The 17,718-nt window shown below is 40.2% G+C and overlaps 1 protein-coding gene across 1 annotated transcript in view; it reads right to left on the reverse strand.

Annotated features, from left to right (window-relative positions):
• The window catches only part of LOC110509819 (BMP/retinoic acid-inducible neural-specific protein 1), a 120,715-nt gene that overhangs the window by 81,862 nt on the left and 21,135 nt on the right, over positions 1-17,718 (reverse strand). Inside the window, exon 2 of the mRNA XM_021590941.2 lies at positions 4,664-4,931. Within this exon, the coding sequence (XP_021446616.2) occupies positions 4,664-4,881 (218 nt within the window). The 5' untranslated portion in view covers positions 4,882-4,931. The remainder of the gene's footprint in view (positions 1-4,663; positions 4,932-17,718) is intronic.

The raw sequence follows: 17,718 nt of genomic DNA on the forward strand, positions 1-17,718 counted from the left end.
TATTTCACAACACAACATATTTTGCATCTTCAAAGTGGTAGGTATGTTGTGTAAATCAAATGATACTCACACCCCAAAAATCTATTTTAATTCCAGGTTGTAAGGCAACAAAATAGGAAAGATGCCACGGGGGTGAATACTTTCGCAACACACTATATAATACAGTGCCTTGCGAAAGTATTCGGCCCCCTTGAACTTTGCGACCTTTTGCCACATTTCAGGCTTCAAACATAAAGATATAAAACTGTATTTTTTTGTGAAGAATCAACAACAAGTGGGACACAATCATGAAGTGGAAAGACATTTATTGGATATTTCAAACTTTTTTAACAAATCAAAAACGGAAAAATTGGGCGTGCAAAATTATTCAGCCCCCTTAAGTTAATACTTTGTAGCGCCACCTTTTGCTGCGATTACAGCTGTAAGTCGCTTGGGGTATGTCTCTATCAGTTTTAAACATCGAGAGACTGACATTTTTTCCCATTCCTCCTTGCAAAACAGCTCGAGCTCAGTGAGGTTGGATGGAGAGCATTTGTGAACAGCCGTTTTCAGTTCTTTCCACAGATTCTCGATTGGATTCAGGTCTGGACTTTGACTTGGCCATTCTAACACCTGGATATGTTTATTTTTTAACCATTCCATTGTAGATTTTGCTTTATGTTTTGGGTCATTGTCTTGTTGGAAGACAAATCTCCGTCCCAGTCTCAGGTCTTTTGCAGACTCCATCAGGTTTTCTTCCAGAATGGTCCTGTATTTGGCTCCATCCATCTTCCCATCAATTTTAACCATCTTCCCTGTCCCTGCTGAAGAAAAGCAGGCCCAAACCATGATGCTGCCACCACCATGTTTGACAGTGGGGATGGTGTGTTCAGGGTGATGAGCTGTGTTGCTTTTACGCCAAACATAATGTTTGCCAAAAAGTTCAATTTTGGTTTCATCTGACCAGAGCACCTTCTTCCACATGTTTGGTGTGTCTCCCAGGTGGCTTGTGGCAAACTTTAAACAACACTTTTTATGGATATCTTTAAGAAATGGCTTTCTTCTTGCCACTCTTCCATAAAGGCCAGATTTGTGCAATATACGACTGATTGTTGTCCTATGGACAGAGTCTCCCACCTCAGCTGTAGATCTCTGCAGTTCATCCAGAGTGATCATGGGCCTCGTGGCTGCATCTCTGATCAGTCTTCTCCTTGTATGAGCTGAAAGTTTAGAGGGACGGCCAGGTCTTGGTAGATTTGCAGTGGTCTGATACTCCTTCCATTTCAATATTATCGCTTGCATAGTGCACCTTGGGATGTTTAAAGCTTGGGAAATCTTTTTGTATCCAAATCCGGCTTTAAACTTCTTCACAACAGTATCTCGGACCTGCCTGGTGTGTTCCTTGTTCTTCATGATGGTCTCTGCGCTTTTAACGGACCTCTGAGACTATCACAGTGCAGGTGCATTGATACGGAGACTTGATTACACACAGGTGGATTGTATTTATCATCATTAGTCATTTAGGTCAACATTGGATCATTCAGAGATCCTCACTGAACTTCTGGAGAGAGTTTGCTGCACTGAAAGTAAAGTGGCTGATTAATTTTGCACTCCCAATTTTTCAGTTTGTGATTTGTTAAAAAAGTTTGAAATATCCAATAAATGTCGTTCCACTTCATGATTGTGTCCCACTTGTTGTTGATTCTTCACAAAAAAATACAGTATTATATCTTCATGTTTGAAGCCTGAAATGTGGCAAAAGGTCGCAAAGTTCAAGGGGGCCGAATACTTTCGCAAGGCACTGTATGCATAGAAAAAATGCAGGAAAAGAGGAAAAGAGCACTTTCGTCGCAGCCGATTCCTTAACCAATGCATTCCAATTACTCGTAGGGAAGGAAGAAACACACTTCTGGGGGTGGGGTAAGTGTAGCAACATAGTGTTTCTTTGCCCCAAGTGATGACCTTTCAGGCGTGCCAAACGAGCACAAGTGCATTCTAAATATGTGTGTTTGGCGTGCAGAATGAGGCACGTTGCAGAGGTTATTAAAAGCGAGAGAGATTTGTTTGTTGCTGATCAGGTTGGCATTGTCCAATGGTCCGCCTTGGGATAATCTCTCTTGATAAGGGAGGCAGAGAGGGATGCTTTGTCTCCCTGTAAGTCTGATTCAACCACTTTCTAACCAGTAAATCGCAAAGACAGCGGAAGCCCTGGGGAAATTTACAAAGCTATTCACTTCTCATTGCCAGTTAGCATCTGCTGCTGGTTCTTTATTTATTTCTCAACTTACTTACTTCAGATGGAAGCCAAAAAGAGGTGGAAAAGGAGTCATGTGACATTGTAACTGTCTCTGTAGCCAAGGTTTTTGGGAACCTGAGGGTGAGAGCATAGGAGAACGAAGACAGCTTTATCATTTTTACCTTTTTACCAAGTGTGATTGGAATAATCTATGACCATGGGAGCGTTTATGCCAATTTCACAGCTGGATTCTTTCATAGATAATTGGATAGTTTTCACAACACATTGTACATTTTTGCAAAAGCTAATTTCATATTACCTCCACTAGTTTGGGTGAGATGTGCAAACAGGGTGAATAATAATATCAGGGTTCTGTTTTTGTATTGGCAGTAGACTGGCAGTATATGTTTATGTACTATATCATCCTGTGCATGTACATAAAAGGCTCAGACAAGTAATTACCACAATAATTCACTGTAAACATATTCATTGTATAGGAAAACACATTGAGTTTGATGGTGGATCTGTAGGGCATGGCTGCCCTTTGTTAAATGCAGCCCACTCTTCATCAAAATGAAGGATATGTATAACAGACTCCTCCCAAAACAACTAAACCGAATGTAGGTTTTCCTTTGAATCCATCCAGTTGACAGATGACTCAGATCGGTTTGTCGGACAGTGGCCCAGATGTCTAACAGATGTGATTGCAGATTTCTACTTTTCATTTCTAATGAGAAGTGTAATGGATTTCATTCTGTATTGATGCAAGATTTAATTGTCTTGTCACAAGCAAGGCAATACCTTGCACTGACAGCTGAATTCGATGCCTCCTACTGTTTGATAGGTAACCAAGACGTGAGGAGGTAGTCGAGCTAGCCTGCTACTGCAACCTTTGTGTTGCAGTGCCAGAGACTCTGTTCCCCAGGCAAATACATAATGCCTGAGCCTCCTCTTCTGATTCTTTCATTAATCGAACAAGCATCATAAGCCACACACACGACAGCAACATGGGGCCATGGATGGCTGTGGGGAAACGTGCTAGTCTGAGATTCCTGCCTCTGTGTACCATCCAGGCTGTCAAGATACATATTATGTAAATGCTCTGTTTACATGTGACAATATAAAGACAGCAAACCCCGTGGGGACCAGAGGCTACTGAGGCAATCTATGAAACAAGGAGGAAAAGAGGGAAAGAACAGAGAGACCCTATTTAACCGTACCGCTAAATGAATGTAACATGTTGTTGATGAGTCTCCCTTGTCTTGGTCTCCCTATCACTCTCGCTCTCTCTCCCCTTTCTCTCTCTAGGATTTTGGACTGCAGAGCAGGAAAAACTAAGCACACACCTCTAAAAGGGAAGCTCCCAGGTACAGTATGTATTTGCTGTACCTTGTCAGTCAATTGTAAGGAGATTTGCAATGCAAAGACAGCAGGAAATAGAAGGATAATATTTTAAATCAAACACCGACAGATGTATTTCACAACACGTGATGTAGCAGGGAGGAAAGAATACGACATGAACGCTGATGCCTGTCAAGAGAATGCCAATCATATCCATTACAAAATGCTAGCTAGAATCCTTGACAACTATGCAATTCTTCTAGAATACGAAGTAAAGTTGTGTGTGCTTGTGTGTATGACATATTTGTCAATATCATGTTACAGATTATTCTCTCAAGACAAAAACACAACCAGACATGGAAAACAAGAATTAAAAATGACAATGTTGCACACTACATTGACCTCCCTTCCTCAAGCCAGGCTTAACATTTAACTTGTGTCGTTTGGGTCTTCATTGTCAAACACACACAGTAGCCCTGAATAGATCGCTACCACATGTCTACACATTTGCATAATCATAATAATAATGCCAGAACTTAACTAAAATATACAGCGCCAGTATCAATGCAGTGCTTAGATGTTTTATTTCATTCAGACTGCCAAGCCATGCAGCTTTTGTCTATCGTTTTAATATAGCCGCTTTTTACACACAGCTATTCAGTAGAGTCTGAGAGGCTAATCAGAGAGAGGATGGCTCTGACTCCATCTCTGTCACATTGCAGCTGTCTATCCTCTTAACATCACTATTTAATTGGGGAATGATTAGCTGAGCCACAATGTGTGAGGCAAATAACTACAATGGCTGGTGGTTGCATAACGTATTTATAACACCCCCTGCCTCTAAGCAGACACACAGCACAGCCACTCCATCACTTAACACACACAGCACAGCCACTTTCTAGTGTGTGTGGTGGGTAAGTACAATAACTCTGTAAAAAGGGTGCACTTTCACACAAAACTTGTACACAGTACACCTTTGTGCGGCCTCTTCCAAAGAGACTCAAAATAGAGACTCAAAATAGAAGAAAAAAACATTTAGCCAGAGAGTGTCTTTAAAACCTCTGCAAGATCAGCTCCACCCAAACGCACAAATTAAAGTGAACTCACCTATAAATTTTATATCTGGTTGTAAATCCTTGGCGGAATCTTTCCACAAAGGAGAGGTAACTCCGAGAGTGGTGGAAAGGTCCGCGGTCGGAGATGAGCCAATCAAACTGCTTAGTGACATGTTGATCGGCGGCGGACAGGTCCTGGCGGGAAGACTGAACTGTTATATGGTCCCATATAAACAGGAAGCAGATGACCTCAATAAACCTCCAGTTCATGCTTTTCTTTCAGCCGCTCTCTGTTCATTCTCGCTCCATTATGTGGAGACCTGCGGAAAGACAGATAGAGAGAAAGAGGGGGAAGAGAGGGAGGGGGATATATAAATATATTTACATGACGAGTCTATTTAAAAAATACTGGGGCGTCAGCGAAGGTGAAACAGACTTAATAGAATTAGGCTAATCGGCAGTGACGGAAAACGAACAAGACAGTGTCACCGAAAGACTGTTTTCGATGTGATATGATTTGTGGATTTATTTATGTTGTTATTTTTTTCCCAATCTCAAGCCCCTCGTATCCTCCCAGTAAGGGCCCAGATTGCAGCTTTCCATACTAACGAGGAATGTTGCCCTTTCAGCAGATGAAAATGAATTACATCCCTGGATGTGTGGCCTTCTCTTTCTCCAGACTAATTGGTGCCATGATAAGTTCAGACAAGGTTAAGAGGCTGCTTTATGATAAGTTGTGACATGGAGCTGGTTTACGTGGGGAAGCATTGTCTGATGTTCCCTCAGGAAATAAATTGCTAGGCAAAATGTTGCCAATCGACGGGCGATATGATGGATCGTTTGAACACTTCAGTGGTGCTTTATTCAATATGCCGTGATATCCTTAAATTAGCATTGACTTGAGATACATTGGTTATCTGAAGATATATTGGTTAAGTGAACATGGGAAATGATAGTCCAAAGTGTATTGACATGGCAACGCAGATTTGAAGGCGAACCTTTGTCCAATCAATAATGTAAAGCCAATGTATCAGAGGAATTGGACACATTGGCAATACATGGATGACTACAGCATGCAAGGTTCTCCAAAAGCAAACCTCAGCGAAGTTAACAATGATTTATAATGATATTGATTGGCAAGTGACCTCGAGAGTCTGTTAGACAGATCTCAGGTCAGAGTGGACAAGTCTTGTTTTCAGATCACATACTATGATGACCATACAGCACTAATTATATCTACCCAGTCTTATACACATGACATACAAATGACGAGACAGGGCACAAATAAGTGTACATGCATGCAAAAGGGATTGCCATAATTTTGCACAATGTACAACCACCCAGAAGATAATACATGTGTGTCTAATTCTCATGTGACAATGTGTCTGTGAGCTTTCGCCAGGTTGGGACATTTCCCTCTATTTCTCCCACACAAACAGACTGATTGTTTGGTACAAACATGTCTTACCAAACTCCTAATCCCATTAAACATCATGCTTTATATTGTAGTGAACGGAGGGAGCGGGAAGTGACAAGTGACATGTTGATCGGCAAAGTCTCCAGTGTGAAAGGCAAATAACCTACGCATCGCGCCAATACGGTTAATCCACTTGGTGGGAATTGTAACGTGGCTCGGTACATTGCACCCTCTGAAAGGGGCACGTCCCCGTGCTTCTACTAGCCTCAGCCCACTCACACGTCCGGGGCAGTGAGTTCAGATGGCCTCACAGCTGGTATCCCACTTCTGACACCGATACAGAGAACAGAGGAAGTGGGAAGCAAACCTGGGACTCAGGTGTGAAAGGCAATGACCCCTTCGTGCCAATCGGGTTAAACCACTTGGTGGAAATTGTAACGTGGCTCATATAGCAAGGATCGCTACAATATTATATAAGAACACAAATGCCTGAGTTTGGTTATCATATAATTGATAAATGTTTTGGATTGTATTTATTTTGGTTGGTGTAGCAATTTTGGCTACTCACCAATGCTCTATTCACAACCGCTCTACTCACCACGCTCTTGAACTGGCTTCCTCGGTATGCGTGATCCTGGTCATGTTCTTCATTTTAGCCACAGATTGCAAATAGTTTTCTTCTGTTCCGGGGGTGTTTTGAAAGTTGATTGTGAATGCGAATGTTTATGCTCATCATGCCATTGGTTTCATTAACTTAAGTGTTGGCCAATGTAATGTTAATTGTGCAATAGTATTGCCATTTAAGTCTATAATCACTATTATTTGGAATGCATTTGTTTAAAGGTGTGAATGGTTTAAATTAGGATTCCTGTGCTCCTCATTCCTGAAGAGGTGCTTGTACAGGTAACATGCTCTGCCATCTACCAAGATGTATAAGTCGATGTACGTTTTGCAGGTTTTTGAGTAGAGGGAATTTAGCTATTTTGGCAAAGTTTATTGTTTATTTTTTATTATTTCAACTCTGAATCGTCTGCATCACTGCCTGCACTGTAAAATAAATAAAATCTACTTTTGCACCTGAACCCAGTTGCCGGGACCTTAACGTCCCAGAAGTCAATGGTACCCTACTGTCACATTGCATGGACCACAGGATATTACAAGATATTACACTCATCAATTACTGCATAATGACCATACTGTGAATAATTCCAGACAGAATTGAAACCATTTCTGACAGAGTATTAAAATGATACATTTAGTCATTGTACGATGTCACCATACATTATTATCCAACTTGCCAGTGGAGTCATGTCTTTAGTTACTGATAAGAAAACCATTTCCATCTGTAATTATGTTAAAGAACTTTGGCCCCTGGCTGTAGAACATCAAGCTATCAAATTAGTGCCACTATATGCAGAAATTCTTCCCTTTTCATGCTTTATTAGACAATAACAAGTCATAAAAGAGCAGCCACAATTTAATGGGTCTAATCTTTTACTGTAAAAGGGGGGAAGAATAGTTTGATTACAAAAGCTATTGTACAGTAATGGTAGCCATATATATGTACTGGCAGGGTTCTTTAAGGTATACCATCAAATAGATGACTATATCTGCCAATGCATGAATCTGTGATGATTCAGTAGGATTTGTGGATCAGTTCAGTCTCCGACACATCCACATCTCACTTTAGTCTATCTGCATCCATGTACAGTATCCTACTGTAGGATACAGTACCCTACTGTAGGCTATTTAACCTAACTCATATATATATAGGTCATATAGTTTACTGTATAATATGTGACCCATTGTGATGTTGCATACAATAGCGTGTGGTTCATGAAAATAGAACCTTAACAACAATGACTGCAGACAATGCAGGTTTTCTGCTATGGTTGCAGAACTGAGACAGGAAAGAAACGGGTGGCATTGACTTAGGTTGCTTTGCCACTAACCAGAAATGCTGTGGCAATGACAAATCCATGGCAAGGTAATTTAATGAAGCCTGCTTTAATTTAATTAGTTTAAACTAATTTCAAGTTGGCTGTCAGAACATAACAATGCATCATCTAATTGAGAGGGGAGATGGAGAGAAGGGGATTCATAAATGATATTGCTCCGAGTTTGCGAAACTGAATGCATCATGTCTACCTTTGTGTGTTTGAGTGTGTGTGCGATGTGTTGTGTGTTTGTGTGCGTGTGTATGTGTCAGTAGAGGCTCCTTAGAGGAGGAAGGGGAGGACCCTCCTACTGAGTGAATTACATAAAAATAAATATAGTGAAACATTACAAAAGTCCAGTTCACCAGGGAACTCATTCAGCTGACCAGGGCCAGCCAATCACAGGCTCTAGTTGCAGGCCCCATTTTTTAGATAAAGCTATACTACCATATATTCACGTCACCAAATAACTGATTAAAACACACTGTTTTGAAATGAAATTCTGTAGTCTCAACAGTACCCTATAGTAGCAGCATAGTGTGCCCAGAGGACAGCTGTTTTTCATCCTCTTTTGGGTACATTGACTTCAATACACAACCTAAGTGGCTCATGTTTCTCACCCCCTTCTATAGACTTACACAGTAATTATAACGACTTCCGGAGGACGTCCTCAAACCTATCAGAGCTTTTGCAGTATGAACTGACATGCTGTCCATCCAATCAAAGGGTCAGAGAATGAAGATAGTACTGAAAGTGTAAGCTAGCTAGCACTCCAGTGAATGAAGTTAGGTGAGTAGTTGACGTAAAGAGAGAGAAAGACAATAGTTGAACAGTTTTTAACAAATTAATTCATAAAACAATTAAGGTGAAGCAGCAGAGGGAGAGAGAGAGATATTTTGTTGTCTTTGTTCTTCTTAGTTTGTTTCACTTACTTAGATAGCTAATGTAGCTAATTTAACAAGCTGACTCTAACAAAGAGGCATGCTGTTTATGTTAGCTAGCTGGCTAAGACTATCCTATTAATGTATTGTCACCGGGACCTGCCAGTGTAACTGCTAAACAGCTTGCTTTACACTGTGCTGTGTAGAGCTTTTTTGGATTGGATTGTGGGTTTTCTAACATGTTAGTTCTAGTGTATTGGCTATAACGTCAATATGGTGAAAACGATGTAGGCTATGTAGCAATTAGCGGTTATGGTATGAAGGTTTGGCTTGGATAGGTTTTTGCACCTGGTCACAGACAGCTGTTGTGTTGTGCAATAAAGTCCACAAGGGAAGGGAAAAGGTGAGAGGAGGAGAGTGCGTAGACGCAATAAGGAATTATATAAAGAGCAAAATTATGATGCTGTATGTGGCTGGTATGAAAGTGAACTGTGTGTGTGAACTGTGGGTGTATTCATTCCACATATTCTGTTGCAAAACATTTCTTAAACTTATGTAGACATGTTTTGACGTTGGTGCAGTGGATGGGACCAGTGTGGCAATACTGTGCCTGTCATCGTCACTGACCTTTATTGCCACACTGGTCCCATCCACTGCACAAACGACATTGGGGAAGTTAGCCACCTCAATAAACTTTTGTGTGGTGCTTACTTGTTCAGCTTCAGTTGATGGGAACTTGATAAATCTTCGTACCTGACAACTCAGTGCATCGCACACTGCACTAACCACCCAACTCACAGAGGACTGACTAACTCTGTGCCTGCAAGCAAGGCTTGAAAGGATCCCAATACTAGGAATCTCAGGGCTATCATGATTTGTAGGATGATTAGAAGATGGCATGCTCTCATGGTCTTTTTAAGTTTTAATTTAGAAGGTCAGCCAAGTACATGATAGAGTGTCGTGGTATTCGATATTGCCTGAGTAGAACATGGTCAGGGACATTTAGAGGATCCATCCAATTTCTAAGGGGCCTCTGTGGGTTCTCCCTCTCTCTCTTCCTCTCTCTAGCAGCTAACCAAAGACCTTCCATCATTTATAGTATCATAGTAATCTTTGAATCACTAAATGTGATTTGTTTCAGGAAACTAGGCTTACAGTATCAAATAAACTTAGATTTTCCATGTGTAGAACAACATGATCTGCATCAAGTCAAATTAGGATAAAACGTTAGGCCAACGAGGCAGTGTCTAAATTCAAAAAATTTCTGGTAGAATACCCTGCTTTTATTTCATAACACTCATAACTGTAAGCTATTTTCTGTAATTAGCTCACCATTAACTTGTAAATAACGATCTTGTGAGTTTATTTTCCTCTAATAATGAATACAATTTAGCTAAGTTAAGATGTTGTCAGCTATATGATATGGTCATTATATGAACTAGCTAACGAGCTAGAAACAAGCCAAAACATTGTTTAAAAAGTTGATTTTAGTTGCTTGGTTTGCTAGATTGACATATACTACATTCATTTTTAAACGGATGGGTTTATTGATGTTAAAATACACCAGTTATGCTATTTTGGACCACCAGGTCCAAACAACAAGCTTGATGTCGGACGACAATAGAATGTGTATGATGTCACTGCGACAACTCTCTACAGACAACCATAGTGTATGATATACAATTTTCTAGTTCTGAGTCTCTACTTTTATCCAATAAAACAACAAAAAAACATTTCAAATGTTGCTACATAGAGTATTAGATCGAGTCAGTTGGTCACAAATATGATTATTAGTGTTTTTGAATATGTTTGACTATTGTTCTCTTAATGAAGTTTTCGAATCAATACATTTAGCTTTATCTTCTTTTGATATGACCATTTCAACAATCATTATTGTTATAATATTCATTATTTAGTCAAATATGTAATCAAAAGCTTTTCAAATTAAGGTTTGCATTGATTTGAAGTAAACATTGCACTTATTAAATCATTTTTTATTCATTCTTAAGAAGGTTTTGTGAATCCGGGTCCAGTTAACCAGGGAACTGATTCAGCTGACCAGGGCTAGCCAATCACAGGCTCTACCTGCTGGCCGTAACAGGCCCCCATTTCTTCTTGTGCTTTAGCTGTTTCCCAGAGGGCAGGTTGAGAAGGTCTCTGTAAACTCCTGTCCTCCACTACAACTCATAGCTGGAACTTTCCTGAACAGACAAGCCTTCCCTGGAATTACCCAACCATGTATTAGTGTGTCACTGAACATGTAAGTGAACTTTGTTAGGGTTAATGTGTGTATTTGATCTGTATACATGTTATAGGCTGCTATTGCTTTGTTAGTATATACTTATACAATGAGTGTACAAAACATTAGGAACACCTGCTCTTTCCTTGACATAGACTGACCGGGTGAATCAAGGTGAAAGCTATGATGCCTTATTGATCTCACTTGTTAAATCCACTCCAATCAGTGTAGATGAAGGGGAGGAAACAGGTTAAAGGATGTGACACTTTTTTTCCATTTTCTAAATCTAACTGCCTGTAGCTCAGGACCTGAAGCAAGGATATGCATATTCTTGATATCATTTGAAAGGAAACACTGACATTTGTGGAAATGTGAAATGAATGTAGGAGAATATAACATATTAGATCTGGTAAAAGATATTACAAAGAAAAATGTTTTTTTTGTTCCATTATCATTTTAAGATAAAGGTCATAATGTATTATTCCAGCCCAGGCACAATGTATGTGTATGTGCAAGTTTTAGACTGATCCAATGAATCATTGCATTTCTGTTAAAAAGTTTGTATCAAGGCTGCCCAAATGTGCTTAATTGGTTTATTAATACATTTTCAAGTTCATAACTGTGCACTCTCCACAAACAATAGCATGGCATTAGTTCACTGTAATAGCTACCGTAAATTGGACAGTGCAGTTAGTTTAACAATAATTTAAGCTTTCTGACAATATCAGATATGTCTATGTCAGGGGAAATTTTCTTGTTACTTACAACCTCATGCTAATCGCATTAGCCTACGTTAGCTCAACCGGGAGACCCACCGATCCTGTAGAGCATAAAGGAGGATTTTTAGACCTTGAGACAATTGAGACATGGATTGTGTATGTCTGCCATTCAGAGGGTGGATGGGCAAGACAAAGTATTTAAGTGCCTTTGAATGGGGTATGGTAGTAGGTGCCAGGCACACTAGTGAGTGTGTCATGAATTGCAACGCTGCTCAACCGTTTCCCGTGTGTATCAAGAATGATCCACCACCCAAAGGACATACAGCCAACTTGACACAACTGTGGAAAGCATTGAAGTCAACATGGGCCAGCATCCCTGTGGAACAATTGACACCTTGTAGAGTCCATGCCCAGATGAAGGTGTTCCTAATGTTTTATACACTCAGTGTATATGTTTTCTTAAGATATGCTTCCTTAAGTATATGTGATCCGATTCAGGAAACTAGGCGTATGTCTGAAGTCACTACTTCACAGGAGAGCCATTTGAAGGTAATTGTTTTTAATTTTGATCAAAATGTGTTTTTTTTTTGGCAGAAACGCCTTCTCGAACATGTGATCTTTAATGTGCCATAATAACAAACTTGTATGCCATCTGTAAATATGGATAAAATTGTTCAATTACAATTACGAGCTTTGTTGGTTAAGACACATAAAAAGTTGGCAACCTTCCCACTAGCTGAGATAATGAGTGGGCAGGACATGCCGAGAGAGGAGTTCGGATATGTCTGCCATATTGAAGGCGTCTGTCTATTTGAGCTCGTCAGTCTGTTTTGGTAATCCTCTCGAACGTGGCTTTAAAGAAAATGTATTGTGTAGTGGAGCTGTAAAACTACTGCTCTCCATTGTCTGGAGGATCAAGTTCTGAAATCAGTGGAATTATAGTATGATAGCTAAAGAGATTGAGAAAACACCTGTCTCCGGATTACATCTTCAAACTAAGGGCAACCGTGGTATTTCATTCCTAACAGAGAGGCGCGTGATGCATGTTGATGTATACAGGTAAGATAGTCTAATGTTAACTAGCAAAATGTTCAGATATTATTTTGACAGAAAGTGGTTTAATTTCAAGCTAAAGTGTAAGCTAAAGTGTACAGTTAGCTAGCTGGCTCCCTAGCTGACGTTATTTGTTTCCCAAAGCTGTTTGCTTTTCTAGTTGGCATTGTTGCCACTTTGTTCATTGCTGTTTAACTAGCTAACGTTAGCTAGCTAATTTTGCTTTGAAAGGTGATCAACTTGTAAACTCACTTTAGAAAAAAATCAAATTTTAATATTTTTGTATCTAGTGAAGAGCTCTTCATTGTCTACACCCATTCAGCATCATTCACACCTTCTTAAGCTTTAGCCCACCCATCTCGTTTCGCTCTAGGAGCACACACTTGACGTTCTGTCCGATGACTTGTTTACCTCTGGATAACTTAAAAACATGTACTTACTATGACTGTGATATATGGTTGTTCCACCAAGCTAGCTTCAGATCAATGCGCTAACTTTCAGTCGCTCTGGATAAGAGCATCTGATAAATGACAAAAATGCCATGGTAAAATGTACGTCCTCTAACTGTGGCACTGGGACAGTTGCACCTATAATGGAAACCGGCGCCTCTATTGGAGACGACCACATGGTGACGCTCTTTTTCCTGCTTGCATGCATATGTTTCACCGTAATACTAACATATGGCCACCTACCAAATGAAGATTAGTGGAAAACAAACTAAAGGTTATTCTAAAGAGTTGTCTCCTAAATGAATGAGAATGTGGTTGGGAAACTGGGTTATGTGGCTTTGTATTAGATATTGGGTTTTGTAATTATGCCATTAACATTGGTATCTTTAACTTCTAAATTTGATAGAACAAAAAAAATATACAGTACCGGTCCAAAGTTTGGACACACCTACTCATTCAAGGTATTTTCTTTATTTGTACTATTTTCTACATTGTAGAATAATAGTGAAGACATCAAGACTATGAAATAACACATATGGAATCATGTCGTAACCAGGGGCGCCGTATGGGGGAGGGGGGGGGGGGGGGGTAGGATGATTCTAAGGGCCTGTGACTAACAGGGGCCCTAAAAAAACATTTCAAAATTAAATTATTAACCTATCATCATTAATACAATATTTTATTTACAATGTACTGATAAAACTAATGGTTTATTTTCTTGTTATTTGGCAAAAAGTAAACATCCAGAGAGCCTCTGATTTTGCCCAACCCCCACACGGCAAACGGAAAAAAGTGCAGTTTGAATGAGCCTGCTGCTGCCTACCACCGCTCAGTCAGGCTGCTCTATCAAATCATAAACTTAATTATAATATAATAAACACACAGAAATATGAGCCTCAGGTCATTAATAGGGTCAAATCCGGAAACATTTAGAAAACCAAATGTTTATTCTTTCAGTGAAATACAGAACCGTTCCGTATTTTGTCGAATGGGTGACAGCCCTAAATCTAAATATTGCTGTTACATTGTACAACCTTCAATGTTATGTCAAAATTATGTAAAATTCTGGCAAATTAATTACAGTCTTTGTTAGGAAGAAATGGTCTTCACACAGTTCGCAACGAGCCAGGCGACCCAAACTGCTGCATTTACCCTGACTCTGCTTACACTGAACACAAGAGAAGTGACACAATTTCAGACACCCCATTGATTATATGCAAAGCAGGACAAGCTAGTTAAACTAGTAATATCATCAAACATGTGTAGTTAACTAGTGATTATGTTAAGATTGATTGTTTTTTATAAGATAAGTTTAATGCTAGCTAGCAACTGGCTCCATGGCTCCTTGCTGCTTGCACTCAGGCGGACTGTACTCACCTGCCACTCAGGCGGACTGTGTGGCAGGTGGTCAGCCTGCCACACAGTCTCCTTGTGGATTGCAATATAATTGGAGTCCAAAAATGCAGATTACTGATTGTTATGAAAACTTGAAATTGGCCCTAATTTATCGGCAATTCCGATTAATCGGTCGACCTCTACTTCAAAGACTTGATCAGTGACTTTGCTAGCGCTGGGCTCTTGGTGAATAAGGCTGTGCAAGGGCCAGTGATAACTGTTAAATGGCATGTCTATGGATATTGGATCAAGACACACATGATGCCCACAGGCTGAGAACAAGACTGAGAACAGACTGAGAACAAGATATATCTCAAAGTAATGGCTGGATTGCCATAAAATGTGCTGTGCACAATCAAGACCCCAAGTGGAAGAAACCTATTGATTTGGTGACCACTTGACCTTTCCTCTAGTGCCACCATCAGGCCTTTTTAATTTCCATTTCGGTTTCCATTTCCACTTTTACAGCTGCTTATTTTCTAGTTGGTATGTATACTTAGTTGGTATGTATACTTATACTTGATTTTATTATTTAGTTTGTTATATCATTCTATAGATGACAGTGTTAATTTATTTTAATTTAAGACGTTAATGTACAGTATATTTAAGTTATATTTATTTTAATTATTCATTAATGTTAAGAGAATTTTCTATTCAAGAATCTTACCATTAAAATTACATTTAGGCTGTAAAAGATGGCCTTTAGCACATTTCTTATAGAGGGTATCTGTCTCGCATCAAATAGGGATTTCCACTGTATGCAGCATGTTGCATGCATGTCTGCACAGTGTTATATTTTCACAGCTCCCTGTCAGTAAATATTGGACTACAAGAGTTGCAAGCCTGCAAATGTAGAGTTATTTAAAGCTTTGATTGGGTCTGGAGGTGTGTGGTTACAGCAGTTGCACAGGGTTTGTGTGGCCTGTGGTGGTGGGGCCCAATGTGATATATTTTCATGGGTCCCAAAATCCCTGGCGGCGCCCCTGTTAGTAAGCAAAAAAGTGTTAAACAAATCAAAATATATTTTAGCCACCCTTTGCCTTGATGACATCTTTGCATACTCTTGGTATTCTCTTAACCAGCCCATGAGGAATGCTTTTCCAACAGTCTTGAAGGAGTTCCCACATATGCTGAGCACTTGTTGGCTGCTTTTCCTTCACTCTGCTGTCTGGCGGTCGAATAGTGTCCCGGAGTAGAGAGTCTCCTTCCAGGGAGCTCGGGAGACAATGTATGTGTCAAGAAGTTAAATGAGGAATAAACATTGTACTGGGGCTCGAAATTAGATCAGTAAATTCAGGCATGGCATTGCATTGAGGGCAGAGAGTGGGTGGGTGACTGTGGAGGCCAGGTCATCTGATGCAGCACCACCACTCTCCTTCTTTATCAAATAGCCCTTACACAGCCTGGAGGTGTGTTTTTGGTCATTGTCCTGTTGAAAAACAAATGATAGTCCCACTCAGCGCAAAACCAGATTGGATGGCGTATCGCTGCAGAATGCTGTGGTAGCAATGCTGGTTAAGTGTGCCTTGAATTCGAAATAAATCACGACAGTGTCACCAACAAAGCACCATCACACCTCCTCCTCCATGCTTCACAGTGGGAACCACACATGCAGAGATCATCCTTTCACCTACTCTGCATCTTACAAAGACACAGAGGTTGGAACCAAAAATCTTACATTGGGACTCATCAGACGAAAGGACAGATTACCACAGGTCTAATGTCCATTGCTCATTTTCCTTGGCCCAAGCAAGTCTCTTTGTCTTATTGGTGTCCTTTAATAGTGGTTTCTTTACAGCAATTTGACCATGAAAGCGTGATTCACAGTCTCCTCTGAACAGTTGATGTTGAGATGAGATGTTCAAGTTACTTGAACTCTGTGAAGCATTTATTTGGGCTGCAATCTGAGTTGCAGTTAACTCCAATGAACTTATCTTCTGCAGCAGAGGTAACTCTGGGTCTTCCATTCCTGTGGCGGTCCTCATGAGAGCCAGTTTCATCATATCGCTAAATTATTTTATAAGACTATCTTCTGTATGCCACCCCTGCTTTGTCACAACAAAACTGATTGGCTCAAACACATTAAGAAAGAAACAATGCACACCTGTTAAGTGGGTGGCAGGTAGCCTAGTGGTTAGAGCATTAGGTCAGTAACTGCAAGGTTACTGGATTGAATCCCCGAGCTGACAATGTGTAAATCTGTCTTTCTGCCCCTGAACAAGGCAGTTAATCCACTGTTCCCCAGTAGGCCGTCATTGTAAAAAATAATTTGTTCTTAACTGACTTGCCTAGTTAGAAATATAAAAAAAATGCATTCCAGGTGATCAGCCTCATGAAGCTGTTTGAGAGAATACCAAGAGTGTGCATAGCTGTCATCAAGGCAAAGGGTGTTAACTTTGAAGAATCCTAAATATATTTTAACATGTTTAACACTTTTTTGGTTACTACATGATTCCAGAAAAACCTTTAAATGGGTAGGTGTGTCCAAACTTTTGACTGGTGCCGCATATTATACTATACTGCATATGACCCTGGAAATAAAGGGTAACTACGCACATATCATTTAAATTCTCTTAATTAAAGTCTTTAAGAAAACACTGCGTCCACCAAGTTGAGTATTTCTCTCTTTCCCTCTCTGTGAGACAGCAGGACAGATGAAGGCAACAGGATTTGAACAGGCCCTGTATGTGTCAGCCAGATCACCCCTGTTTGTTTCTGCCTACTGAGATCAATGGCAGCACAGATGCCCTGGCAGAACAGCCAGAGACCCTGGCACAGCCAACAACACACAGACCCCCCCTGCAGCTACAAAAATAATCTCTCTCTCTCAAGATGCTGACCCTAGCCACCCCTAGCGACAGACGTCCTCCTTACCCAGGCAGACTTATTCAGACAGACATGCTTGTTTTTACTATTTTACACTGAATGAGAGCGGTGCAGGTGAAATGGGGTCAATTTTTTAGGGGGTGAGATATCATCATACTGTATCTACAAAACCGAGGGGAGGATTTGCACCA

Source organism: Oncorhynchus mykiss, chromosome Y, assembly GCF_013265735.2.
Source record: "Oncorhynchus mykiss isolate Arlee chromosome Y, USDA_OmykA_1.1, whole genome shotgun sequence".
In the NCBI taxonomy this organism is placed as follows: domain Eukaryota; kingdom Metazoa; phylum Chordata; class Actinopteri; order Salmoniformes; family Salmonidae; genus Oncorhynchus; species Oncorhynchus mykiss.